This window comes from Lontra canadensis, unplaced genomic scaffold (genome assembly GCF_010015895.1).
Source record: "Lontra canadensis isolate GAN:19392208 unplaced genomic scaffold, GSC_riverotter_1.0 scaffold3, whole genome shotgun sequence".
NCBI lineage: Eukaryota > Metazoa > Chordata > Mammalia > Carnivora > Mustelidae > Lontra > Lontra canadensis.
This window is the reverse complement of record NW_022630997.1, coordinates 52,316,646-52,344,367: the sequence shown is the minus strand read 5'-3', so window position 1 is coordinate 52,344,367 and position 27,722 is coordinate 52,316,646. Positions and strand designations below refer to the sequence as shown.

Sequence of the window (27,722 nt, the reverse complement as noted above, 5' to 3'; positions counted from 1 at the left end):
TAATACATATATATTACTACACATATTATTACATATACATATTACATATAATATATATTACTATACATATTATTACATATGTATAATATATAAAGGTAATATATTATATATTTTACATATAATATATATATTATATTTTATATATAATCACACAGAGAGAGAATTACAGGCCATGATAAGCAACAAACCCAAAAAGATTGCTGTCTGGGTTAAATGAAATACTGTGTGTGAAAATGCATCACAGGCTATAAAATATAGCCTGTGATTCAGAGACTCTTAATTTTGACTAACATAACACCTGCTGTCTTTATAGCAGCCAGTGGCTACTGCACATGCTCAGCATGTGAGGTTTAATGGTGACACCACCACTGCTTTTTCTCTGAGGCTTATTTCAGAAAAAAGAGTGGAAGGGAACCTTTCTGTTGAGTTTATAATAGCAATTATGGGCTGATAAGGGTAGACCATTCATCAAACGAACATACCTCTGGACTTTATCTCTTTGGGTCAAATGTTTCCTGATTGATATTGACTACCATATCTTAAGCAGCTTTGAACAGATAAGAAGCTAGAAAAGAAATTCCTTTGAAGGAGATTTGACAAAATTATGTTTTCTGATTTTTTTTTCTTTAAGAAGAGAGATTAACTTCTCATTGTTCCTCTAAAAAAGTACAAAAGCTAACAAACCACTGAATTGAAGAAAATCTAGAAAAGTTTTCATGGGTAGATACTGAGTTCCCACTGAATACAAATGATCATCTGTACCAATGTTCTTGTTCCGAAATGGTTTGGAAAGAACTTTCAATATACTGAGAATGACCTTATACCACAGAAATTTGGAGTAGACAATTATCTCAAGAAAAGAAACCCCTTTGATGGCTATATATAAATGCCCTACTAGAAACAGAGCTGTAAGCAAAAGTCTTATAGGTTAAATATAATTTACTTACGTAGAACATTATTTGTAGAAGCAACGTTTTAAAGGTGGGGAGGGTAGATTTCTGACCGTGGGCCTGATAACCAGCTTTTAATTGAAATGACCATAAACATTGTAATTAATCAACTATGTACTCAATTATAAAGTATATAATTACATTCTGAACAGTAAAAAGCTTCCTAAAGTGTATATAAATCAATTAAACAGGGCAATACAGTAACCAATCACATAAAATTATATTTAATGAGATGTGTCATCTATCACAGTGTTTTCCACACAGTTCTTATCATACATCTTTGTGATTCATTTGTGCCTTCTTTCTTGCTGCCACGAAGCTCACAGGGAAGGAACGTCTTTATCTTGGCTGTAGAATGTAGTGACATAATTTTGAGCAGACGTACATAGGTATCTTTACAAAGAGTTTGGGGGGCATGATTTTGGGTTATCGCTAATGGCTTTTGGGAAGGCTGACCTGAATTTGTCTGTCTGCCTTTACTTGTTATATACACAGTTTCCTATAGCAAGTGTGGGCATTTGCACTTGCTGTCTTGCTGCGGTATCCACAGTCTGTCTGTGGCCTTGAAATTAACTAGATGACCTATGTTTGTTTGTGTATGTCTGCAATAGCTGCTAGATATGACCACAGAGGTGTAATTAGAACAAGACACTGAATACAAATCTTCCTGATCAAGTCACTGCGCGTCGAGAAGCTAAGTGTAACTTGTGACCACGTTGTGGTGTCTATATTAGCAGAAGTCCCTCAAGTTTTCTATGTATAATCAAGCAGCTCATTCCAAGCAGGCTGACCCAGGGCCAGTGGGACAGGAGCTGAGGAAAAGCAGATTTGCATTTTTAACTTTGGCAACTTGGAAGGACTTCTAAAAAATTTGGATGTAGTCTATAATGGCGTTCGTTAAGTGGATGCTTGAGAGGTGTCTGTGTCCCCTGAGGCTACACCAGAGACCCTAGTCGTGCAAATTCTGACATGTGCCTCAGAACAGGCAACGAGGACATAACTGAGAAACTGCTCAAGGTCTGGCTTTCTAATAAGGTGGTGATGCCACTCCTTTCCCTCCTCCTCACCCCTTTCAGACGCGGACTGGCTTTTCCATAAGTGCCGTCAGTCTCTCATGCTGAGTAATTATACCCAATCCTTGCTGCAGGAAATACAACCATACAGAACAACTGGCCAGGGCAGGACAGCCCAATGGGGTGACCCAGAGGCTTTCTCCTCCACCCGCCTGGGAGCACACGTGGTTGTTTGGATCCCCACTTTCCCTCATTACTTGTTAGTAGATACTTGGGCTGTGAACAGTTTGTTCATTTATTTGGGTGTCCAACCAACTTGCTCTGATAATCAGCTATGGAACTGTGTGCTGCCCTGGGTGAGGACACGGGCCTAGTACGATCAAGAACCCAACACAGAGCTAACCTCTGAGGCATTCGTGTTTGCGTGCTAGTGGGGGCACCCTTGAATTAAACAGACACTTAGTATCTAAGTACTGTCTTTAAGGATTTAAATAGCATTTAAGTTCTGTGACAGAGTGAAGTGAATCCTTCTCAGATTCAGTAGGCAGAGAGGAAGATAGGTTTTTTTTGTGTTTTTTTTTTTAATTTTTATTATTCCCTAGAATATTTTACTGGAACTAATGTAATTGAGGGACTGGCAAGTTTTACAAATGACTAATATATTAATCCCACTCTTCCCTGCTGCATTGTGGGATTGTCAGCTGAGTCAGGGCTTAAAAATGGAACTTGATGAGATTTGCTCTAAAGATGTTGACTAATACCAATTAAACCCCTGAACATCACACACAGATTGATTACGCCTTTTTCACTTTTTTAAAGACCCAAAGATGCACCTAGTTAATAACCTGCTCCATGTCCTTAATGAAGAGCAGGCTAATTAAAAATTGTTTGCTAGCTGAAAATGAATAAATTAAGAATCAGATATTAAAACAGCCCTCCTCAGCCCACAGAAGGAGCCCAACACAGGCTGGTGGGGGGTGAAAGGAGTAATTGTGAGTCCTTTATCACCGAGCATGACACGTAGAAACGTAGCGCCCAGTCACGGAGATGGGGGTGTGGGGGCAGAAGGCTCTGGGAAGGGCAGGCCGCCAGGTTAGCCTCCCCTGTGTTCCTGATACAGAAGGAAGGGGCAGGGCACAAAATGGAGTGTGTGCTTCCTCTCTTCCTCCCTCCACCTCTCCTAATCCTGCCCAGCCGTCAGGCCCACCTGTCAGGAGTCCTGTGCCCACCTCCTCAAATCCCTCTGCATGTCTCTCAAAAGCCTGCGGCATAAAGAGTCTTCAGCCCAGGGATGCATGGGTCCCATGTGGTCTGGTCAGAGGACAGCAAACCCCCTCCCACCCCACCCCCACATACCCCTCCCTCCCTCTGGGTGCCGTGGGCACGCGGCAGCCTGGGACTTTCTCAGTTCCTCGAACTTGCTTTCCTCTCCTCGGACTATGTCTCTGTCTTGATATGTCTTTTCTGGAAGAGAAATCTCACTGTCACCTCAAACTGGCAAACGTCTTGGGCCCTGCCGACCTCAGCTTTCCCATCACTTCCTCAGAGAGGTCTTCGCGGGCTTCCAGAAGGTGAGCCCCCCGCGATGCTCCCAGCACTGCTCCTCTCGCTTGTTGGCAGCGCCCACCCCTCCACTTTCCTGGAAGTTCAGCTTTGTGAGAGTAAGGCCAAGGGAAGTCTTGGAGACCCCTGTGTCCCCAGTATGTAGCCCACATAATCCTAGGTGACCAGTGGCCGTTGAAGGAATATGCCAGAACTCCCAACAAGCAAGCTCGGTACTGCTTCCCTAGAAAGCAAGGAGCGGGTCTCGTGTTTGGCCCGTGACCCTCGTGAGGCTAACGGGTGCTCCAGAAATCTTCACCTCGGACGGTTCTTCGTGGTGATGGTGGTGTATGTACCTCGGCTGGCAAGGAGAGGAGTTTCCTTTCGGAGCCTGTGGGACCGGGAGAGAGAGGAACGAGCTCGGGCTTGCTTCCTTCTCGGTTTGAAGGAGTTACGTAAGCGCGGACACGCCGGCTTACCGGAGGGAGCGAGCAAGCGCCTGTCAAGAGCACGCTGGTTGTCGGTGCGGTTGCGGAGCTGCGTCTCCCCCGGAGCTCCCCCGTCTCAGGGAACCGCCTGCCCCCCCGCCAGTCGGGGTTTGGGGGCCTGGGGCGGGCCGCCGGCCGAGGCGAGGAGCGGGGCACCAGTGGGGGGAGCTCTGACCGCACTGGGGTCCGTGGCCCAGTCCGCACTCACTCCTACGTACCAGCCTTGCGCTCCAGGGCAATTCCTTTACCTCTCTAACCTTTAGTTTTCCCACCCTTAAATGGGCATTAGTGAGGGGCGACTGGGTGGCTCAGTGGGGTAAGCGTCTGCCTTCGCCTCAGGTCATGATCCCAGAGTTCTGGGATCCAGCCCTCGGCCGGCTCCCTGCTCAGCAGGGAGCCTGCTTCTCTGTCTCCCTCTTCCCCTCCGCCGCTCCTTCCATCTCTCCCTCTCCCTCTCTCCCTCTCTCTCTTGCTCGCTCACTCAAATAAATAAGATCTTTAAAATAAACTGGCGTTAGTGATATCACCCACCTCAAGGGGAAGTCCACATGAGGATTCCATGAAGTAGCGCACATCAGGCTCTTAGCACAGGGCAGAACCTGGGACGCTTGTTGGAGATCGACAGTATGTACCACAACTCACCTGAGTCCACGGAGATCTGCTAGCTCTACCGGCTCTCGAGATATGCTTATGGGACGGTTTGAGGTGGCAGTAGGGACACAGACGCCCAGGACTGGTCTGTCCAGAACATCCCGGAGCTATGACGTTCTTGCGTCTGCTTTCGTTCTCTTCCTCCACGTCCGGCCCCCTAACGCTGACACACACTGTGCAGACGCACGTGTTCCACACGCACCATGCCCTCTTCTCTCCGTGGATTCCGGAAGTTAACTCAGATGTTTTGTATCATATTTTTTATTTCATGTGATTTTATCACTGATCAGAGTCTCTTTTTTTTCTGTGTTTAAGCCTATTATCCTTAATATTTTTTTTCAAAATTGGCTTCATAGCAGGGGGAACCTGGGTGGCTCAATCAGTTAAGTGTCCCAGCATTTGCTTTCAGCTCAGGTCATGCTCTCAGGGTCCTGATCAAGCCCCTCCTCAGGCTCCACACTCAGCTTGGAGTCTGCTCATCCCTCTCCCTCCTCTTTTCTCCCTGGCCCACTGGCTCAAGTGCATGTGCTCATTCTCTCTCTCTCTCTCTCTCTCTGCCCCCCCAAAATAAATAAATCTTTTTAAAAAATTGATTTCATAAGAAAGACATAATCCTTGATTGGAATTAACCAAGATGAGAATGTATGGGCAAGAAATGGTGGGAAGATGAATCTAAGACCCAGAAATAATAATAATAATAGTAGTAGTAGTAGTAGTAGTAGTAGTAGTAGTAATTCTGCTGTTGATGCTGCTTATATGCCATTCCCTATGTGCCAGGCATCATTCTAAACCCTGAATCATTTTCTCCATTTTACAGATGATGAAACTAAGCTACCCATGTGAACCATATAGTGGAAAGAGTATGTAATTAGCTGAGTTTGCCCTTAGGATTCTGATGGAAAATTATTTTTCTTCCCTTAATATCCAACAAAAGAAGGAGATTCCCATTGCCATGAGCTCTACCTTTGTTTAGTTTAGACGTTTGACTCAATTTATGGAAGTCTGTGTCTTTGTAGCTTGATCATGACGTTGGAATGTCAAAAAAAAAAAAGTGCAGGAAAACACACTGTAAAATGAAGTCTGCATTTACTGGTAAGAAGCACAGAGCATTTGGCATCAGCGGAAAGCATAGTCTTTGATGTGGAAAATAGAAGAGTTCTTGCTGTTTCCATTTGGGTCAGAGAAAGAGACGATCACTATATGATAAGTTTAGTGGGTTCCAAAGCTAGATGTAATAAGTGACAAGCCACAAGTTGTCCTGCCCTGAGGATATGCAAGGATGAAATACACATGTCAGGAAAAATGTGGTCAGTGAGGAACCACACAACAGGAAAGCAGAGAATATTTAATAAGACAAGTCCTGGTTATCCTGGGAATGAGACTTGAAGAGGAAGCGATTTACATCTTTGAGTGGGGGACTGAAGAGGGATGATGGGAGAGACAGAGAGTAGGGGAGTAATTTATGGCGAATCATCTTACCCCCTGACATACAGAAGCCAGGACAGCTGCCTGAGAAGGAAGTGTTTTATTTTAGGTATGGCAGTGTCCTCGGTTTTAAACAATTTTCCCCCTGTTTTTGAAAGTGTTCACACAATTAATGCCTCTTGCATGTATTCAACAATAGTTGCCTAGCAACCATCAAGAAGCATTTTTGGAGCGCAAAGGGTCTAAAAATGAATGAAGAGCGAATACAGTTCGAGTTGCAGCTGAGATGACTGTATTTCAAAGTAGATCCCCCAGGAATCAGGCCATGCATCTTTAAGAGTAACGAGATCTGGTCTGGCATCCTTAGAGGCCCACTGAAATGTCCTATTCATCTTGGACACATGGAAAGGGGGAATATGTAAAAAACAAGAGAGACCTCTAAGTGAGGCTTGATACGCTTTTCTGCCTTCAGGCAGGACTGATTTCTACCCAACCCCAAATGCATGTGGAGATAATGAATTTGTGGGAAGCCTTAAGAAGAAGGACAATGGCACCTCTTCTGGTAACCCACCTTAGGATCTTGTAACCTTTGGACTGAGACCCCTGGGTAAAAGACATGGATTAATCGAGGAACTACCTGTTCCCGGCAGGTTACTGATTTATACCATTGGCTGGGTCTCCCGATCAGACCTGATTTGAAATGAAAATCTAAATGAGCTTCCAGATCAGAGGTCACAAACTCAGGTACTCTGTGGTGTCAGCATGGAGCTCAGGTGGAGAGGGGCTGGTGAAGCCTGTAAGAAATCAGGAACCAGTGGGTACCCAGGCTCTGTGTAAAGGAGCGACTGCTGTTCAGCTCCAGTCTTTTGCTGTGCTGTGGGAGTATGAGCCCAGTCTTGTCAGATCTCTCAACTCGTTAAGAAAAGCCAAACATATTGATTTTTATGTGACAATCTCATGATTTTAGATTGATGACAATGATTGACAAATACTGTACAAGCTAAATAAACTCTGGTGCCATGCAGATTTGGTCCATGTACTAGTCTTGTCTAATAAACCCCTAATGTTATAGATGAGGAAACAGGCCTGCTATTATTCAATTCCGTGAACATGTGAACTCGTTAAAGTCAGGATCTGCATTACCTTCTGTTTTATCCCCAGCTGCGCTAGCACAGAGTCAGGCTTGCAATGGCAAATGCAACAAATATTTATTGTGTAAACAAATACTAGTTGTGAGAAACAAAACCAGGACTTGGTTTGGCCAATAAGAAATCAGGTCCTTAAATGCTTCTTCTTCAATGACTCTATTTGCCTCCTAAGCGACCTTCCCTGACTTTCATATGGATAGAATTTGCTCTTCTCTTTTGCCACATCATGGCCTTGTTTATAGAGAGATTTTATTCGTAGAAATGTTCTTATAAAAATCCAGAGGGAAAGCTTTATGTGCCTTGTCTGGGTTTCAACCTTCCCATAGATCTGTCTGTACTGGGTCAGCAATGAACATAAGGTTGCTTTTCTTCTTGGCCTACTATATGCAATTCCATTCCGTTGACTGTCTATTTATTGAGCTCCTACTGTGTGCAAAGTCCTCTGTATGGTGACTCCAAGGTAGCGGGGATTCCAATGAGCCTGGGGACCTCAGAAATGTTCAATAATTCATTTAGAGAATGAAGACACTTAGCATAGTCTCTTTTTTATTTTCATTTTAATGTTTTTTGATCCTGTTTTGGCAACACTTTACTGTGTGGCAACTTTTCTTCTTCACTTTTTGTGTTGAGATTTAAAGTGGTCTAAAACATAGAATCAATTATTACCAAGACATGTTCTCCCCTTTTATTTTTTTTTTTAAGATTTTATTTATTTATTTGACAGAGAGAGATCACAAGTAGACAGAGAGGCAGCCGGGGAGGGGTTGGTGAGGGGACCAGTCTCCCTGCAGAGCAGAGAGCCAGAAACAGGACTCAATCCCAGGACCCTGAGATCATGACCTAAAATCCCAGGACCCTGAGATCATGACCTGAGCGGAAGGCAGAGGCTTAAACCACTGAGCCACCTGAGAGCAGGCGCCCTGTTCTCCCCTTTTAACAACATACTTATTGTCTCTCCGTTGATAGGCACTGCCAGAATAGACAACAGTCAGCCTCCAAGGAGGTATACCAGGTGTTTTTGTCAAATGATCCTCTAGCTTTCATTGTACTTATTCTTTCTTGCTGGATTCTATAGGTGCTTTTCTCTGTGCTGAACGTTCAGAGGTTTCCTGGGTGACCATAATTCTCCCACCAGAGGATCACTGGCCTCTTGAAATGCTTAAAGTGATATACTCTTCCCTTGTGTCTGTGCCTATAATAGTAATAATAATGGCATCCACCATTTATCAGTGTCTTCTGGGTACCAAATAATGTGTCAGGCATATTTTCTCATTTTATCTCATTCGTAGTCTTTCTCCACCATTTATAGTTTTTCAAGAGAGATACAATCCCATTTTGATAAATGAGCAAACTCAACCCCAGAGAGAGATGATGACTTGCCTGGGGTTGTATTGGTCGTGTGGTCCATGAAGTCAATGAACAGCTACCTGTTTTTCAAAGTCTACACCCTCTTTACATCCTTGTGAAACTTGGGGATCCTTGTGAAACTTCTGGATCCCCTTCCAAAACCTTCACCAGTGTTTTGGAGACGAAAGCAAAGATGCTTGGATGGCTTTTTCAGAAGCCAGCTCTAAGGGACATTTTAAACACAGTGGACGGATTTTGCATGAGATTGTGTTTAATTTCAGAACAGTGTCCTTTGCTGGCGAAGATAATCAGATGTAATGTCATCTGCAACCTCTCCGCATGCGTGATTTCATAAAACTGGTGTAGCAGTTTATTATTATAAAATTAGTATAGCATAGAACAAACCCGGGATGCAAGCCAGATGAAATAGACAATGAGTAGTTATATAAGGTTTTGGAAGCACATGTAGTAGAACACAAGCTCACTGTATTTTCTTCTCAATTGTCTGCTGTTTGTTCATGTTTCCTTTTCAACATGATTGCATCTCAGTTTAATAGCACTTGCCATCTCAGGCTTTATGGTGCCAGGCCTGACATAGTTACATCCCCTCTGTGCTAAAAATATTGCATGTATATATTCAACCACAGCCCGACATGTTTAGCTAATGGGTTACTCGGAGCTGTGCGCTTATATAATTAAGTGATGTATGTAATTTTGTGTTAACACATTTGCAATGTGTGTTTTCCTGGTGATTGCAATGCTTTATTCTGTGTAAAGTGTGACATTTTAATTCGCGCTGAACAATTTCCTACCTTGATTCGCCTTGTTTTCGTGGCAGGGGATTATTTTGCAATCAAGATAAAAGCATTATTTATGAAATTTGTAGACTATCCCATTACTGGGAACTTTTAACTGAAGATCAATCTCCTATTTTATTGATCCCTTTGTTAAAAATCTTTATTGGAATTTAAATTTAATCTCTACGTTATAGACTTGCCCAGACTTTTGTCTACAAGCACATTTTTTTAGGCAGCTTTGCAGGGATGGGGTTCCTTAAAAAGTAATTCTCAGGCAGTCTGCCATCTTATCTTCCCCAGGGAACTTAGTTTCTCTTCGGTGTCACTGACTTTATCCCTGTTGAGGGTTCTCCAGGAGAGACAGCATCTCTGTGGGTGGGAAGGTCTTGGCAAACCAGGTCAGACCTATAGATTCACAGATGGGGCAGATTTCTGTAAAGCATTTAAGTAACTGACAGGAGCTGGGCCTCAGAGTTATAGAATGGGAACTAAAATGAGGATATACTCTTTCTCTTTATTGATTGTAATTGTGACCAATGGGAGGTACTACGGACAGGAAGGTGAGCTGCCAAGGACAGCCCAGCCCCCTTGCCCTCTGCCGAGGTATTTACATACTCCAGTGAGATCAGAAGTTTCTGCAGTTTAATAAACATTTATTAGAATCTCACTAATGGCCAGGCAGTGCTTTCAAAATATGGTATGGAGAGAGTCACTTGTTCAGTAAATGTCTATTGAGCACTCACTCTAACCAAGACAGAGTCTGGTGAGGAAGAGAGACCTACAATTTCAGTTGGTATGATAGGAGCTAGGATAGAAACATGCGTGATGGAGAAGCTACGGTCAAAGTGTCCCTCCTCCGGGTGGAGGTGAGGGGAATAAGGAAGCTTTTGGAGGGGGTGTGATGCCCAGCGCCAGTCCAGGATGAAAGCATAAGAACTGAGCAGGAGGGACAAAGGTGAGAAAGGAATGATATTGTCAGAGGGAAGTCTGTGAGCATGGGGACGCAGGGGTGAAGCCGGGAGTAGTGCTTGCGCCCTCTAAGGCGTCCGTTATTGTTGGAGGATGGCGAGGCCACTCCACAGCAAGGTCCGTTGTGGTCTGTTTTCCTGGCCCCCAGAGGTCCTGAATTCCCAAGGCCTCCTCTCATCCAAGGAGGGCCCCTTCGTTTTTCAGCACGGCCCTACGACGTCAAGCAGGTGGCAGGCGCTGATGCCAGTGTTGGAAGGTCGCCCCACGGCGTCCCACGTGCTCGCCTCCTGGTCCCGCCCATTCGGGTCTGCGCAGCTGCTCCGTGATACACAGAAGTTTCGCCAGGAGGACCCACAGGCCGTGCGCTCCAAGTGAGCTTTCGCAGTTGTATGTTTTGGCATTTGAACACAGTGGGAATGTCCTTGTCAGCTCCCATTTGACTTTATTAATTGCAGTTCCTTGGAAAGTGTGTTTTAGTAATGTGGTCTTAGGATGACAGAGCCCGCCCTGCAGAGACCCAAGAGGAGGTATTCAGGGCCCATTGAAAAGCCATCTGCCGCCGATTGCAGTCAACACACACCCCCATGTCTCTGGCAGCTCCACCGCGGAGCTGTGTGACCGCAGGCAGAATTGCAAACTCTCTGGGCCCCCCTTCTCTGATCTGTCAAATAAGAGTTTGGACTAGTGGGATCTAAGGTTCTTCTTCAACTCTGGCATTCCAGCCTTTTCTGAGTTACTCAGAGGAAGAATCCTACGGTCATAATCGGGGGATTCACAGGCACCTAGCCGTGATCTTTGGTTCCAAATTCCTTTGAAAAGCCAAGAACAGCTTTGCCCGCTGCATGCCTTGGAGCCATTCTCTGGCTCTGTATTTGAGGAGGGTTCGTCTTCAAGAGCCCTCCAGTCTCGATTTTCATTTTTTAAGATACAAAGGGAATCATTAAGCCTCTGAACATTCCTAGAATATATGGCAGTATGGATCCCGTAACCCGTTTTATGAGTCCTGCTGCAAGACGCTGTCACCTAGCAGCTCCGTATTGTTTCCAGGCCCCGCCCCCCACCCCCACTTCCCTCGAGGCCTGAGGCTGTGGTTAATAATGTCAAAAGAATGTTTTAAAATTGCTCTTCTGTTGATTCCAAAGTCAGAGCCCTCACGTGGCTAGAGGCCTGGGCTAGGAGTCAAATTCTAAATTTAATTCCAGCCTCTTTGAACGTCTTCGGTTCTCGCCTCCTTACCATTTATCGATGTTTTAGTTTCCTCATCTGCAAAATAGGCATAAGATGCCTTGGTCCACGGAAGTGTTTGCAAACAACTCCGTTGTACCCCTGGATTAGCTTTATATCAGGGCAGAATATAATTTTCCATTCCATAATAGGAACGAAACAAAAGCCCTTTTGAGTGTGCACCTTGTGTAAACGCCCTATGCTTAAATTCTGATGAATCTCAGAGGTCAGCAAATCCCCACCCCCTTCTTTATTATTTTTTTTTTTTTAAGCTAAACAAGGCTAACTAGGGAATTCATTTTGGAATAAAAAGACATGAAAGAAAGGGTATTTCAGCTTGCACAATAGTACAAAGAAGAACAAGAATCATCATGTTTGCTAAAGAACTCACAGCTGTTTAATTTTATAGTAAAATTACTTTAAGAACTTTGCTAATTCAGAGACAAAACCAAACAACTATTGTTGCAAAACTGAACTTCCACGTGTGAGTGGAAAAGCCAAGTTAAGATGAATCTGCCCCTAAACTCGTATTAAACTCAAATTAAAAATAGTGTGTTTGTGAATGTAGGTTAGAGGAGCGGCTTTTATCTAAAGAGAAGGCACATAAAGAAGGAAATGGTGCATTTGCTGGTAATATGATGAAAAATAGTTTACGTTCTCATGTACTTTGCCCCCAGCTTTTTCTTAAGCTGCTCAGTCTGTTTTAATACCAGGTTTGTTTGCTTTCTGGGGATGGGCCTGTCAGGCAGGAAATTGTAGAAAGGCGTACAGCAGAAATTTTAAATGGTGTTTTAAAATTAAAATTAAATACCAAATGGAGTAACCAATTATTAAATTTGGAGTTCAGATTTTTATAAAATTGTATTTTTAGAGGCTATGAATGAATTGTATACATACACTTAGCTCTATAAACTCCAAGTTTCCATATGTTGCCTATTGTCAAAAACAAATAAGCTGTTCCTTATTTTTTTTTTAAGTGATTTTCTTCCATATTAGGGAATTATTCAGAGATTTCTTTCCTTGGTTCCTATAATTCCAAACCAGTTGGAACATCAGTCTATTTTTGGTTATGAAGGAACTTTTAAAATGTGGGCATGATTTTTTTGAAGTTTCTAAATCTCATAAAAATCAGTTTGCTACATATATCACAGTTATGGGAGTAAACATAGTGAAGTTATCCTAGTCCAGAAAGACAAATTTCTAATTTCCATATTACAGCCCTGCTCTCCCCCACCCCCCGCCCCTACCCCTGCCATTTCCTCCCCCTCCAATCCCAATCCGCATGGGAGGGTCACTAAATGTAAATTCTGAAACACAGACAACAACATAAGGTTGTGATTTGTGACTGTGTCTGTCAAGGATGAATGTGCTTACCTGTATTTGATTAAACTCTTGTTAGTTTCTGGGTTTTTATGGTCTTCCCACCACATCACATAGATTCACCACGAGAGGGCAACCAAGAGTTGACTTTCAAGCTAACAAAGCTAGAAAGGGTTTTAATATCAGCTAAGTGTTTTCTCTTGCTAAGGATTTATTTCCCCGCCTTCTGATTGCCACACATGCAGCCTCCGAGTTCCAACGAACAGCGAATAATAATCCAAATAAAGTTCTTCTGAGGGGAAATCTAGACAGACTGGTGCAGACAAGAGCTTTTGCCCAAATAAGGATCCCTTTTTGGAGACCCCATGTGTTAGATAACCATCAACTGACAGTTGGTCATGAGTTAATAATGTTGGATGCTGAAATATGCATACCATGTTGCTATAAAAAAGTTTGGAGGACAAAGACAAATACTGGTAAAGGAGATATCAGAAACAAGAGAGGTGTGCAGACTGTGTCCCTGGTTGTAGGTGGAACCTGCCAAGTAATTTCATTTAAAAAATGTTATAAGTACTACACAGTAGAATGTGTAATATTCACTGCACAATTTGTTGGTGTTGTAGGGATTTGCTCTTAATCTCTCTGCTTGTTTCTGCCTTCAGTGCTATAGCAACTCCTGCCTTCTAAGAAAAGAAAATATTTCCTAAGCTTATTTCCATTGCTACCATTGCTGTTCTTTTATTTTTACAATGGGAGCCCTAACTGGAGGGGTGGGGAGGGTTTCCATAAAATAATCCAGGTGGATGTGTGGCCGTTTGATTGGCCTGTTTTATTTGGAGACCTGTTAACGTCTAGTTCTGTTTCCCTGTTGTTGCTGCAGCAGGAATCAAAAGGTGAGGGGGTGGAGGGAATAGGCTTTGATTTCGGCTACTGTGACCAGTTATTTGGGTAGCTGGGACATTGGGCCAGGTGTCCACCAAGCAGCTGCTGTCTTCTTAGAGTGACACCCCAATGGCTTTTGGTGCTAAGAATGAATGGGGAAAGAATGTGTCTCCTCCTCTGCCCCCTAGAGTTCAAACCCTTTTTGTTCTATCGACTTTTCAGGGCTTATCGGAGTGCTTTGTCTTCAAAGAATAATCTCACTTTTCGTTTCATAGAACTGGGGGACTTGAAGCACCTTGATAAAGGCAAGAAGGCCATGCTCTTGGGTGCCTTTAGGACTGACTCTATCTGATCTCTCTGCTTACTTGCAAATGAAATCTCCCAAAAGGAAAACATAGCCAGACCATGAATTTATTCAACAATTTACAGTTAAGAAGCTTCTATCTTCCGACCAGCCCAAATCACTCAAGGTCTATTTTCTCTTAGTTTGCAAATGGCTAACATTATACCCAACCCACATTGGTAACTGGAGAGAATAGTTAGTAAAATTAATAATTAGCCTCTTTTTCTCTCTCTCTTCTACTCTTTCCCCCCAAGTGCCCGGTCAAGGCTTAACATTTACTTTGACATCTTAGTTAAGGAAGTTAATAAAATAATATCTTCATTGGGGCCATTGAGTAACCTGGAGTCAATGATTACCAGATCTGAATTTTGCAAAGGAAACACCTCAGCTTCGGCAAAATTCTCAGATGCTTGCTAACATCGATACATGACTACCCTTCCATATAACAGTAAATAAAATCCTAAATTTCAGTGAAACTTTGAATCATCACTTGCTGATGATTCTAGCTTCAGATGGTAATCTTGTTCTGTCTACACATTTTCAAGGACCTAGCCGTAATCATAACATTGGATTGTTGACTAAACCAGCATCCCCCAAGAGAAAGATAATGCAAGCCACATGTAACCTCCCATTTTCTAGCAACTGCATTTTAAAAGGTAAAGAGAAAAGGCAGAATTAATTTTAATTAATCCAGTATATTCGAAATATCATTTCAATATGGAATCAACATAAAATGTTATTAATGAGATATTTTACAAATATTTACAAATATTTATTTAAAATATTTTATATCTTGTCCTGGAAATCCTGTATGTGTTTTATGCTTATGGTACATCTCCGTTTTGGACCCGACATATTTCAAGTGTCCATTAGCCCCATGTGGCTAGTGGTGACCACGTGAGACAGAGCAGCTCTAAACAGTCATAGAAATGTTTTATCTTACACCGAAAAAAAATGGGAGGAAGTTCTAACCTCTTCTGTGTATTCTTTTTGTTCATCTGATGGTTATCTGTCCACGTTTCTCCACAATGTGCATACACTCCCTCCCCCTACCCGAGCACTCTGACTCGCCCTGCCTCTTCCTCACAGCCCCAGACCCTTGCTCTTCTCATTCTGGACCCTCGCTCCACTCCGCTTCGACACATTTTCCAGTATTGTGGCTCGTAGGTAGCCACAAACAAATGAAGTTCAGAGCTCATGCTGGTGGCTCACCGAAGGGAAAGGGCTGGGAGGGCTCTACCTGAGCAGAGAAAAATGTCTGGGAGCCTCAAACAAACGAGAATAGTCATCTATTTACTTATAAGTAAGGGACTTATCCAACTTCTTCAGTTACTCTTTCTGAAAGGTAGAAAAGCATAGAGTGTGAAAAATCCCTTTTAAGTACAAATTCCTTCTGGGATCGCTTAAAAAAGAGATTGGAAGCTTATTACTTATTACTTATTGGATGACCTTTTACTTTTTCTTATGTGTATGTGTTTGAAAAACTGAAATGTCTCTCATAACATAATAATTAGTCCAAGTCTGTGAGAAGTTAAATACCTCCATGTTAATACACACACACACTCACGGACACACACACACACAAATGTCTCTTTTACTTATTTCCAAGTAGGGAATGTTTTCTTTAGAGATGTAGCAAATCAATTATCCTCATGTTGAAAATGGAATATCTCATTTCCAAACCTGGAGAAATGGCTGAACAAGAATGTTCTGTTTATATGAGTCTAAAAACTGTTCTGATATTTGCTGCTCCTTGCAAGGCTAGTCAGCCCCCAAAAATGTAACTTTCACTTCTGTGCTGTCATGTTCAATTGTAACACCACAGAACATATCAATCATGGACTAGAATGAGCAGGATTTTTGATTGTAACAAAAAGGAAAAGAGAGACAAAAACCCTTTCTGTTTAAGAGGTCCTATCTTTATAAACTTCATAAATTAGAGACATCAAAATATCTTTAAAAATCATTTTCAGACTGGATCCTTAAAATAACCTAAATTTAAAAAAAAAAAACACAAAAACAAGTATCTTAAATTAATATTCTATTCTTATTCCAGACAGTCATACTAAGAGAGACTAAATCTGTGTTTATTGAATAGTTTTCAAAAAATGGAAACCTAAGTTATTTCAGAATCTTAAGAAATACCCAGTAAACATGGAAACAATGCACTTAATCTAATTGTTAATAGCTTTCATGCAGTTTTTTTTTTTTTTTTCCTCCATGTCCAGTACGATCTTCTCCATTAAGAGTGGAGCCCGAGCCCCAGGGCCTGGAAATGGACCCTGGGTACGGGGCATCCAGGGAGAAGAATAGCAGGAGAGATGAGCTGCCAGGGAGAAGGTTGAGCCCCTTCGGCATTTTGTTTTTAATTTTTTTTAAGATTTTATTTATTTATTTATTTGATAGAGATCACAAGTGCTCAGAGAGGCAGGCAGAGACAGACAGAGGGAGAAACAGGTTCCCCGCTGAGCAGAGAGCCCGATGCGGGGCTCGATCCCAGGACTCTGGGATCACGACCTGAGCTGAAGGCAGAGGCTTTAACCCACTGAGCCACCCAGTGGCATTTTTAGAGACCATTTTTGGTTTTGCCGGGTTTGCAGCTTCATGACAAGACCTTGCGGCTGGCGAGGGAAATCTGACCCTTTGTGTAGAGTGGTAACACCTGGACCAAACTGACATCAGAATGTACTCTGTGCACCAAGCTGTGTCCTCAGGTGTCCACTCGGCCCTGATGTTTCTTTACAGAATTGTAAAATGTGGACTTCCGTTGGCTCCCGATGCTGTGGTGCATGCAGATACCTCATCACCTCAAAGACAAATGAGCACTTGTGAAAGAGTTGCGGGCCTCCACCTCGGTGCCTCTCACGGGTCCTGAAGGGGACCTTTCCTTGAGAACGGGGCCCCTGGTGGATACTGTGAGGGGCCAGAGCAAACCAAAGGGAAGCTGAGGGTTTGACAGGTCGGGCATGGATTTCAATCTCCTTCCCTATTTCCAGAGTCAGTCTCCTGAAAACCTAGAATCCCTCCTCACTCTACACCCAGATTTAGCTCCCAGATTTTCCCCTTATTCCGTAAGTGGTAGTGGAAAGTGTCTCTAATCCCCTTCGTCTTTGCCAGCGCCCTCGTAGACAAGCCTGTTATACACTTCTAGAACATTTCTGCATTCCTTTGGAATTCACTACATTGTTTCAGAATAATATATAGATAACATTTGGTCATTTAAATTTCTCTCCCTCCTCGAGACACAGAGGGGAAATCAAGATAGAAATCTGCCTGTCACTGCTGGTAAAACCTGACTGAAAAAGAGGTTTGCTTGTGTTTTAATGGCAAGAACGCGTGGAGTCACATGCTTTCAAACCAATTAGCAATACAGATGAGCTAGCAAATCGAGTTCCATTTATAGGGTGGGGGAAGGGGAGAAGTCAAATAATCTGTGTTTTTAAGTGTTTCTGAGAAATGAAGACCTCCGGGGCAGAGAGAAGGCGGATCAGGAAATAGCTATGCAAATCACATGCCTATGAAATTAGTAAAACTTTGATCAGGGGCATTAACAATTGCTCCAGCATTCACAAGTATGAAACAAAGAGTGAGTAAGACAGGGCATGTTTTGGAAGGGATTACAAGAATGTTGACTTACGTGGTTTGTTGAGCAGTCAATGAAGTCCGAGGCTGTTGTGGACTTCAGCTGCCCAGGCAGTCCAGGTATGACAGACGTACTAAGACATTCCACTCTCATTAGTGACTTGTGGGGATCTCAGCGAAGCTGACAAACCGCCCAAGTGGCGGGACCTCGTGTGAAGCCTGCTTCCTTTCTTTTTTGCCCCCTGCCCTCCTTCTAACAAACACAACTGCTCACCCCTCACAGGAGGTGGAAGGGGCCCTGAGTTCTGAGAGAGGGTCGTTCAGTGGAAATGCTAAGTCGTGGTTATGGGCCCAGTGGTCCAAACAGCGCCAGGGGAGGGCTGGAGCCAAGGCAGATGTGGACACTTGCAGCGGCCACGACATCCAGGGTGGCAGTCTGATGGGCCCTCTGGGGCACATGCAGCGGTCATCGCTCAGGGCAGCTGAGAGTGAGGGCTTTGTGAGGGCGGCTCCTGCCTCAGTTCACGCCTCTGAACTATTCTCTTTCATGCCTTGGTTTAAGAAAAAAAATTACCCTGGAAAAGGGAACTGTCAGAACAGTTGCGGAAAATGATAACAGTCTTGCAGTGGGTTTTGTTTGCTGTTTGTCTTACCTCTTGCCTCTTGCAGTCAAGTCATCCTTTCGGTGGGAACGTCCCACAAGATGGAGTCAGGCACGTCAACGGCCCCAGGGGCTCGTGTCTCAGGCAACATGGTTGCTTCCCAGACATTCCTGTTGGGTGTAGAAGGTTGTTTATGGGAAAACAGAATACAAGTACATTTGAAAATTGTTAAATCTGTGTGTCTTGAATGCTCTGCACATTCAGGGAAAGATTCAACCAGTTAACAGACTTTGAGTAACACCAGCAGCCACCGCCGCTTCCTGGCATCTTTCTCTTAGGTGTGGAGCAGTGAGTATAGGGAATCTAGCTGCGGATTTGAAGTGAACGTTTCAGGGAATCATTTATGAATTTTTAAACTAAAAATGTTGGCTTTAAGTTAAAGCCAAAATGAGGGCTGAGAGCTTCTGTTTTTCTTTTCTTTTTTCCCAAGTATTTGAAAACTGAAATTCTGTAAGAGATTATCTGTGAAATGCCTTTCTTTTATTACACCCATAAATTTCAGGAGTGGCTTTGATCAAGCCTTCTGCCATGCATGGTTTCTAAATCTTTTACTCATACATTAATAACTTTAAAAACACTCATCCTATTTTTGTTGTAGTGAAAGAGGAAGTTTCTAAATAGTCAAAAGGGAAACATTGAAAATAGAACACAGTAAATGATAACTAAATTAGGGTATTTTTTTTTCCAGCAAGAGCAATGCTCCATGCTGAAACTTGCCAGAGTATTTTAAGATTATTGTCTATAAAGCAAATATACCAGAGAATTGAGATGCTCAGAGGAAAGGCATTACAGAAATGCAAAGTATTATCAGTAATGCATTCTATACATGGAATGATGTTTGTCAGTCCCTAATACATCAGTCAGAGGAGTTTAGTTTTCTAGGTTGTGTTTAGTGTTTAAAACACATACACACACACACACACACACGCACGCACAGGCACATGCGCACACACACAAAACTTGCAAATCAAGTGAGCTAACGCTCTGCCAACTTCCTCTAGATATTGACCCTGGGGGTCAAACTCTTAGGAAAATGATGCCTGGTTTTCCATCCCCTTAACTGCAGTCCCCACCAACAAGCAAGTCCTATCTCTAAGAGGGAGCTCGCAAAGAATTTCTCGAGAGAATATGGAGCTGCTTTGGCAACAAAATGCTCTCTGCAAAATGAGAAGAAAGAGTTGTTAACTGATGAGTCAATCCCGCTTTTATAGCAGTTTATCTTCGTGGTATTTCCAAGAGCATAAATGTTATAAAAAAAAGAGACGGTCATGACAGGAAGAACACAGTAGAAAAAAACAGGAACGTTTAAGCCAAAAGCAATTTACTTTGCCAGTAACTGGTTACATTTCCTTTGTTTTATTATTATTATTTCAAGAGTTGGGGTTGAGCTGAAAGTTTCCCACACCTGGCGCTGCCCTGACACGTAACTTGTCAGAACCCATAGTGAAGTGAACATATAAAAGAATGCCTGGAAATTCTGAGCTTCTAGACGCGTTAAGAAAACAAACAAACCCAAAAACCTTGTTTTGCTATGTTGTCTAAAAAAAAAAAAAAAAGGTTCTATTTTATTAATACTTGACGGAGTTAAGAAGAGGAAAAAAACAAAACATGCGGGTCAGATGTCAAAGTCGCCCGGAGCACCCGCGGTCGCCGATGCTCCTGGGATCAACACCAATGGAAATAGTAGTGACTTCACAAAGGCGCATACTTGTTAATTTCATGACGCTGAGTAAGAGGAACAGATGGGCAGTCAGAGGGGAAAGATTTTTTTAAAAACCACAGAGGTCTTTCACTGTTTAGGCAGAAGAGTCGGCGGCCTCCTGCAAAGGGGGAATGTGGATGGCTCTCTCGGTGTTAGGGACCTGTGCGGCATCAGTGGAAGCCTTTCACCTACCTCTGAGTCAGGTCGGCGGGAACCTGCTCTATGTCAAGCCTGTAGGATGCTGGTGGATGCCCGAGATGGGCCCTAGCACCCATGTGCTATGTGGTATTTGGGTGTTTGTGTTTGGGGAAAGCTCCCTGGTGACTACCAGCCCACGTTAACCATAGAGCTATCTCATTATGAGACAGAATGAATGCCTCTGTCTGTTAGAAGTTCCCTAAAACAGGGACTCCGGATAAAATCCAGTGGCCTGGGTTGGACTCCTTCTGCTACATGTAACCAGTTGCAAGACCTAAGACAAGTAATTTCTTCTGTGTCTCAGTTTCCTGGTCTGGAAAATGGGGATGATAATCTCCCCTTCCTGCTGGTTTGCTGCGAGTTTTAAATGAGTTATTATAGGCAAAGGGCTGACTGTCACAGAGAAAGTGCTCAGTAAAGAGCAGCTCTTCTTACTGTTTGTGTGTAGTATTGAAGACGTTCATGTGAAGAGCTTTGAACGCTGTGAGTAAGCCCGGCCAGAGCTGGGCTGTGGATTACATACACATGTGAAAGTCACCATGCATTTATGGCTTCTCACTATTTAGTTAGTTACTTACTTACTTACTTACTTACTTATTTTGTAGTGGGACTGACTAGAGCAGTCGTGCTCTCAACAACTTTACTGCTGGCTCCCCACACTCCTGACCACCACCACACCATAAAGCATTTGTTTTCACTCGCCCGCCTAGCAAATGATTTGTTCTCTTGACTCTGTGAGGAAAAAAAAAAAAAAAAAGTAGCCTGGAGTAACCAGAACTTTTACTCCCCCCAAATAGCCAGCCCCTCAATTCCAAAGCTTCCCCTGGGGTCTTATAGATCCCAGAGGTTTCAGAATATATTATGGGTCCCCCTCCCCCAGTCCTGCATGCTCCATTCTCCCTGGGACTTTGAACATCTGGTCTTTGGGGCACTGGGGCATTAAGGACAAGATCACAGTCCTTCCAAGATGCCAGACACAGGGGTTTAATGGTCGTCAGGAACCAAGAGCCTTGGGTTTTCTGTCTCAATTCACAGAGCAAACTTGCAAGTCTCTGGGTTACGTTCCCAGAGCTCAAGTGTAAATAGTGAAGGGAATGCAGTTTTACAGGTGCCTAGTACGACAGGTACGCACATGGCCAGGGTGGTGGGTTTGGCTCGTGAAGACTTGAAGGGGAGGTACCTGTGGGCATCTTTAGTTCCATCCATCACTTTTTCATTCACCAAGTTGATACTGTGTAATGCCATCTCCTGGGTGTGTGCTGGGCAGGTGACAGAAGAATCCACATGGTCCTGCCCTTCAGGACTCTCCAACTGAGGCTAAAATAACCCCTAAACCACAGCTAAAATACCACGAATACCGTGGCACCTTCCAGAAGAGAAGGCCAGACAAGGAGGGGAGAAGGGAAAGAAGAGGCGAGGTCTGTGAGTTTGAGGCTTGAGCGATCGGTGGGATTTGCCTAGCCTACCTGCAGTGTCGGCGACTTGCCTCATTAGGAACAACAGACTTTTTCTCTTGATCAGATCCCATTTAGAGTTAAGTTTGTGTGAGCAGAATATTAGGTGCTAGCCTGTTCTAAATTTATGATTCTCAGAATTTGCTGGGGAAGGGCATGTGCTTCTCTGGGTTCTGAAAACAGCTCAAAGAATGGAGAAAATAGACCCAATTTGAGGATGACCTATTGTCAGTTCCCGGAACCTCTGCCTGTATTTAAAACAGCCTGTTCAGTACAAGTTCTATCTAAAAGGCCTTTGGGATTTGAAGGCTTTCTGGAAAGAAACGCTTTTAGGTTTAAGTGGGTTTTTTGCCAAAATGCGAGGAAGGAGAGATTGTAGTTAACAAGTCTGAGAACAGAGGCGATTCTGTTTTGTTTCTTTTCGTGAAATGTCTCAGACCTACCCCACGTTCTGCTTCCTTTCTGTCAGTTCTTTCTGCTGGGCTATTATTTTGATAAGGGACATGAAAGGACATCCTTCCCTCACGCTCATTAAAGTCTTAGCACTTGGGTCCGTTGTGGAAACACTTCTGTGCCACACGGAGTCTCGAACCAAAATAGTCCACGCCCTGGCTCGGGGCTGAGGCTGGGGCCGGTTCATGGAAGGTGGTGGCTGGAGGCTGGGACAGGGGAGCAGGAGGTCAGGATCCACAAAACAGGCCCGATGAAATCACCAGCCCCGTGCAGGGCGGGGGAGAGAGCAGAGCCCTCCCTGCCCGTCTGGCAACTCCGGCAAAGTCCTCAGAGCTCATCCCACACACTCCGTGCTAGTCACTGCTGTGTGTTTACATGAGTAATGGAGCTGCGGGGGGAGGGGAGTTGTAAGCCGAGCGCGGAGCCTGGCAGCTCGCATTCGCAATCGCGTTCGCCTTGGGAGGGAAGCTGACAGCCACACCAAGTCAAATCGAGACTTCCAGGGACGTGGCCGGGAAGCGGTCACATGCTGTAGCTTTCAGGAGCGCAGACATCCTCAGACAGATGTTTGTCGACTGGAATGGGTAATCGCGACTTTCTCTTTGCTTTGATTTTTGTCTGGGAGTTTGTTTCCTCGTGATAATTCCAGGCTGGCTTTGGGGGATGGACTTCTGGACACTCGTCTGCTGGGGGGTGTGTGGGGGGGAGGAGAGGACAGGGGGTTTGGGATGGGGAGCCTGAGCCCCACAAGCCACTTTTTAAACTTTTGTCCAACTGGAAAGGCAGCTCCGCTTTCCTGAGCTTTCCCAGCAGCAGAGCTGTTATCCACAGTAGAAAAATCGAAGGAGCGGGACTTGTTCTGTGAGTGAGAGGAGTACAGTGTCAGATGTCCCAAAACGCCTGGTTCACTGTGTGATGTCAGGAAGATGAACAGCAATTAAAAGCGTCCCGAGTTGTTCGGAATTGGCACTGTTGTCATCCTACCTTAAAGCAATTAAAAAGTGTGGGTGTCTCGAAAAGGCTGGAAGAACACTGCTTGGGGTGTAATTCATTTGTTTGGAACTGTTCAAGGGCTTCTAGGTTAGTGCTTTGTTTTAATTTTGCTCAGCTTGGGTGACTGATGGAGCTCGGTGTGAAAGCTGATGCCGGACACTCGGAGCACTAGATAAACAGCCACTCTCTTTTTGCTGCTTTCTGTGTGGATCATAAAGGGATTCGAGCTCAGCATCAAGGATGAACTAGAACTTTGATTTTGCATCTTGTCTGTGGCTTTAAAAAAAGTATACCCTTCACGGAATCAGGCCAACGCCAGTGTGATCTTTGCAAGTTATTTTAAATAACCCTCGAGATCGTCATCAAAACTCCACTGGAAGGGAAAAGAGAGCATGCTGATTTGAATGTAGATGCCAGATTTGCTAAGATCTGAGACACGCTGGTCGCAATATTATTGTAAATACGTGTAAGACTAGCTTTCCGATTATTATCATGAACGCGCTTTCTGTGCCCTCTCCCTACTTATTTGTATCCTATCCACTTGTACGGACCACAGTTTCAGAAAACGCTCGTGTCTCCACTTTTGAGGACAGAGGGTTTCGAACACTGCATTACCAGGAGACCGCAATGGGCTGGCAAGTCACCTAGGTTTCTGAAAACGAGATACAAAACAAAAAAGAATCATCTGGGAGCCTGGCTTTGGGTTGTCCTTCAGCTCAACATGTTTCTTTTCTAACAATAGGGAAGTGCATTTTCCTTCTTATTGTCCTTGGGAGCCGAGAGCTTCGTTTTATGTATGCTAATCAGACAGGTTAGAGTGTGCTAGATTAGCTTTGGGAAACATGTACAGAACCGTAGAGTCTATTAAGACGCAAGCCTTCAGAGAGGGGAGCATAACGCGCAGGTAGGCTTGCACACCTGCGTGCCCTCCGAACAGGTTAGAGGGCACCTCTCTATTAAACACGCTTGGTCTCTCTTCATAAGGAAACCCATGCCAGTGAAAATGTACATGAGTTGTTCTTCGTTTGTTTTCAGCGCCAAATCTTAAAGGCAGACCACGCAAAAAGAAGCCATGCCCACAGAGAAGAGATTCTTTTAGTGGTGTTAAAGATTCCAACAACAACTCCGATGGCAAGGCTGTGGCCAAGGTATGATCGTTCGCTTCCTGCTCTGTTTGGCTATATCTTTTTTTTTTTTTTTCTTTTTTTCCCTTTTTCTCTTTATCTCTCTGCTCTGGTGTCTTGGTGGCAGTTTTCAATTCAGAATCTGGCTTTGGTATTCACGGTTCTCTGGGTCTGTTCCCGCCACCTCCCCTCCCCTGGGTGGCTGGGGGAGGGGGGAGCGTAGGCATTTTTGATTAGTCAACAGAAAGACTTCCCACCTCCCAGTCTGGCCTGTTGGGTAAAGGACAGATGATTAAGCGCCCACGTCACTGAAGCTGAGATTTCATAGAAGGTGACACAATGACATAGTTTACTCTGCTTGTATCAAAAATAGACCAAGCTGAACCATCCTCTTTCTGAACGTGTTCATCTAAATATGTTGCAGAGATTAACGGAGGATGAAATTAGCAATGGCTAGAATTGCGTTTTTTAGTTCTGTTTTTCCAAAGTCACCTCTAATTTATTGTAGAAGATGATAAACTGAAGATGTTTACCTGTATGGAAAAACAGTTACATGGATACAGGTACCCAAATATGCAATTGTATCTCCTGAAAGATCTCTATTAACACAGAATGAAAATCCAAATTCTAAACTATTTCTCAGGGCCCAGGCCCATTTTGCCCAAGCATTCCTCAGAGTCCTGAAAGTGCACGCCCGAGGTATTTAGCGCCATGGAGGGTGAAGGGTCACTTCATGTTTTTAGACTTATCTTTTTGACTTTTGTGGGGTTGGTCAGATTTGCACGGTTCTGTTTACCAGGTGTTTGCGCTTAGGTGTTGATTCTGTGCCGAAGGTAGCAATAACCCCTTTAGGACCCAAATTAAAGAACAGATTTCAACTGATCCTATGTTTCCAGATCCAAGGACTAAACTTAACGAAAATGGGAACATTTTCACTAGTGGTGACTTTGGAAGATTCTGATGTAGGAAAATAAGAATTTGGTTCTGTGTTGGCAGGCTACTATTACTCTGCCCTGTATGTCACTCCTCTTCCCAGTGTAATGAAGCCAACCCTAGACAGCCACAGTTTATAAATCTTATTTTTAGCGGATGATTGTTTTATCAGGAAGTGCTGAGGACTTTTTGGTTAGGATTGCGCTTTGTGCTTCCAAGAATGCAAAGGGTTAAGAAGAGATCAACCAGTAGAAATGTGTATTTTCTGGCTACACACCGATCTGTCTCTCCCTAAAGTTATTTTTGTCCTGCTCTTTTGACCTTCTGCAAATGAGTGCACATGGGTACCAAGAATGACATTTTCTAGTAATTTGGACATCTCAGCCCTAGAACTATCTATCAGCTTGCATGGCCTCGAAGGATGTCAACAGGAACAGTTTATTCCCTGTGATGTGGTTTGCAAGATACTGTAGGATGGAGTGAGAAAGTTTTAGGATCTTAGCCTTCAACCGAGCTTGCCCTGCTGCTATCTTAGGTTGGCCCCCTGCCCCATACCTCCAAGGTGACATCATGTGTTTACCCCAGTATGTTTGCACCTGAGCCCAACAGGATGAATGAAGCTCCTTCCCATGTCATCTGGGATGCCTCTGGGAATTTTACAAAACTCATACAAATTGATCTGAAAGACCAGCACCTCCAATATTTCTTACCATGGAAGGCTGCCCAACACTCACAGTAGGACCCACAAAACTGAAGAGAACAGGAGCCTGTTCTGTATTTCATGTTCACTGGATTCTTAGGCAGGATCGTAGTCAAACCTGGGTTTTCTAGGAGACTCTCTCCCCCTACCCCCATCAATGCTGCCATTCAGAATCTTCACAAGGAGGTTCATCATCCTTCCATCGTTGGTTTCAGTGGTGAGCGGATGAGGCACCGGCCACAGTCAGGCCCTGGGCACTGGTCTAAACAACCAGCTCTTCTCAAAGTCTTGGATTACAGTTCTGCCTTGGTCGCTTCCAGCGGGTCTGGCAAGACCACTTCAACTAAAGGAAAGAGACTAGTAGGCATGGAGTATGGTGGGCTTGTGTGTTGACACCAGCACACAGATGGGAAGTCTCTACAAAATGAACAGGCCACCTCTGGGACCAGGACAGCCACTAGAAAGGCATTTATGTCTTAAAGAGGTCTTTTCTCTTGAAACACTGTCATAGAGATTACAAGCCTGTGACCATCTGATCACTTGCTGAACTGGAAGCAATATTTCAAGTGACAGTTGGGCTTTATGACCAACACCTGTGTGACTGTGTTTTGCAAAAGTGTCTCAAACAGACTATTTCTAACCATGGATACATACCAGCTCCACACAGCAAAGCTCTCTAGACTGAGAACCTCCTGGGTTTGTGGTCTGCATGGCTGGAAGAGCAGTTCAAGTAATTTGCCTGTTGCCATCAAAAGGTTGTACTCTCTCAATGAAAATGTAAAAGCCAGCTTTGCCAGACTCTGTTTTTCAAGGGATGGAGGATCTCATGGCTTTCCAAAGACAGCAAAAGTCACACGGGGAAGAGGCTACCAGTTCTCTGAAGATGTCTTAAAAGTGTCCAACCAAATCCTGCTGTTTCCTGGGACCATCTTATGGCAGCTGATGTGGGCCCAAGCCCATTCATATGGTGATCTGTACAAGAAAAATCTTCTCAGTCCAGTCCTCTAATGGGAAGCCCCCACAGATAGAGGGCAAATGACTTTTCACATTCTGTAGGCACTTTTGAAAGGCCAGAAGTATATTACAGGTGCTTTATACTCAAAAAGGAACAAAAAGAGGGAAACCATGGTGTGCCGTATGTTCTTTCCTTTAAATCACAAATATCCCTTTGATATTTCACAAATGTGAAACTTTCATTATTTTCACTATGTTTCCTCCAGTTCCTCAGAACCACTCCCAGAAATTATCCTTCCTGCTTCACTGGAGGGAAGATGAGGGTCTCCTAGCAAGTTAATGACCACATCAAAATTAGACTAGCTGCTTCTTTCTTGCTGGTTCATCATATCTTGCTGCCCCCGTTGAGGCTGGATTAGTTATAACTCAGTCCAGTGAAGGGATGTGGTTAATATCAAATAGGTGGTGGTTCACTGAAAACATTAAATGTGGATTCTTTAATTAGCACTTCCTCAATCACTTTAGAAACCCCAAAGCTCTTAGTGAATTCAACAAGTAGAAGGTGTTCAGGTTGGGAAAAACAGATCTAGGAATTAACTGTCACCATCCAAAGGTTGGGCATTCTCAAGATCAACATGAAGACCACCTCCTGTTTTTAAAATTTCAGGAGATTAAATTGTTAACTGAAAAAGAGACTATTTGGGGTAAATGTGAAAATATGTAGAAAGGAAGTTGGCCAGGTCCTACCCAGAAATAGAGTAATAGCCTAAAGGGCTCCTTTATGTTAACTCAAGAAATGTATGGAGCTAGCTGGAGAAAGGAAACCACTTCTTACAAGGCATCTGTTTGTCCCCACCCCCCAGCCCCA

At 43.8% G+C, this 27,722-nt stretch overlaps 1 protein-coding gene across 3 annotated transcripts in view; it reads left to right on the top strand.

Annotated features, from left to right (window-relative positions):
* Positions 1 to 27,722, top strand: part of ARID5B (AT-rich interaction domain 5B) — a 174,182-nt gene that overhangs the window by 110,520 nt on the left and 35,940 nt on the right. For 2 of the 3 annotated variants that reach the window (XM_032842308.1, XM_032842314.1), the window contains one exon: positions 24,179 to 24,291. In XM_032842308.1, coding sequence (XP_032698199.1) covers positions 24,179 to 24,291 — 113 coding nt within the window. Of the gene's footprint in view, positions 1 to 22,352; positions 22,735 to 24,178; positions 24,292 to 27,722 lie in introns of those variants that run through there. The other variant, XM_032842318.1, reaches the window with a different exon arrangement.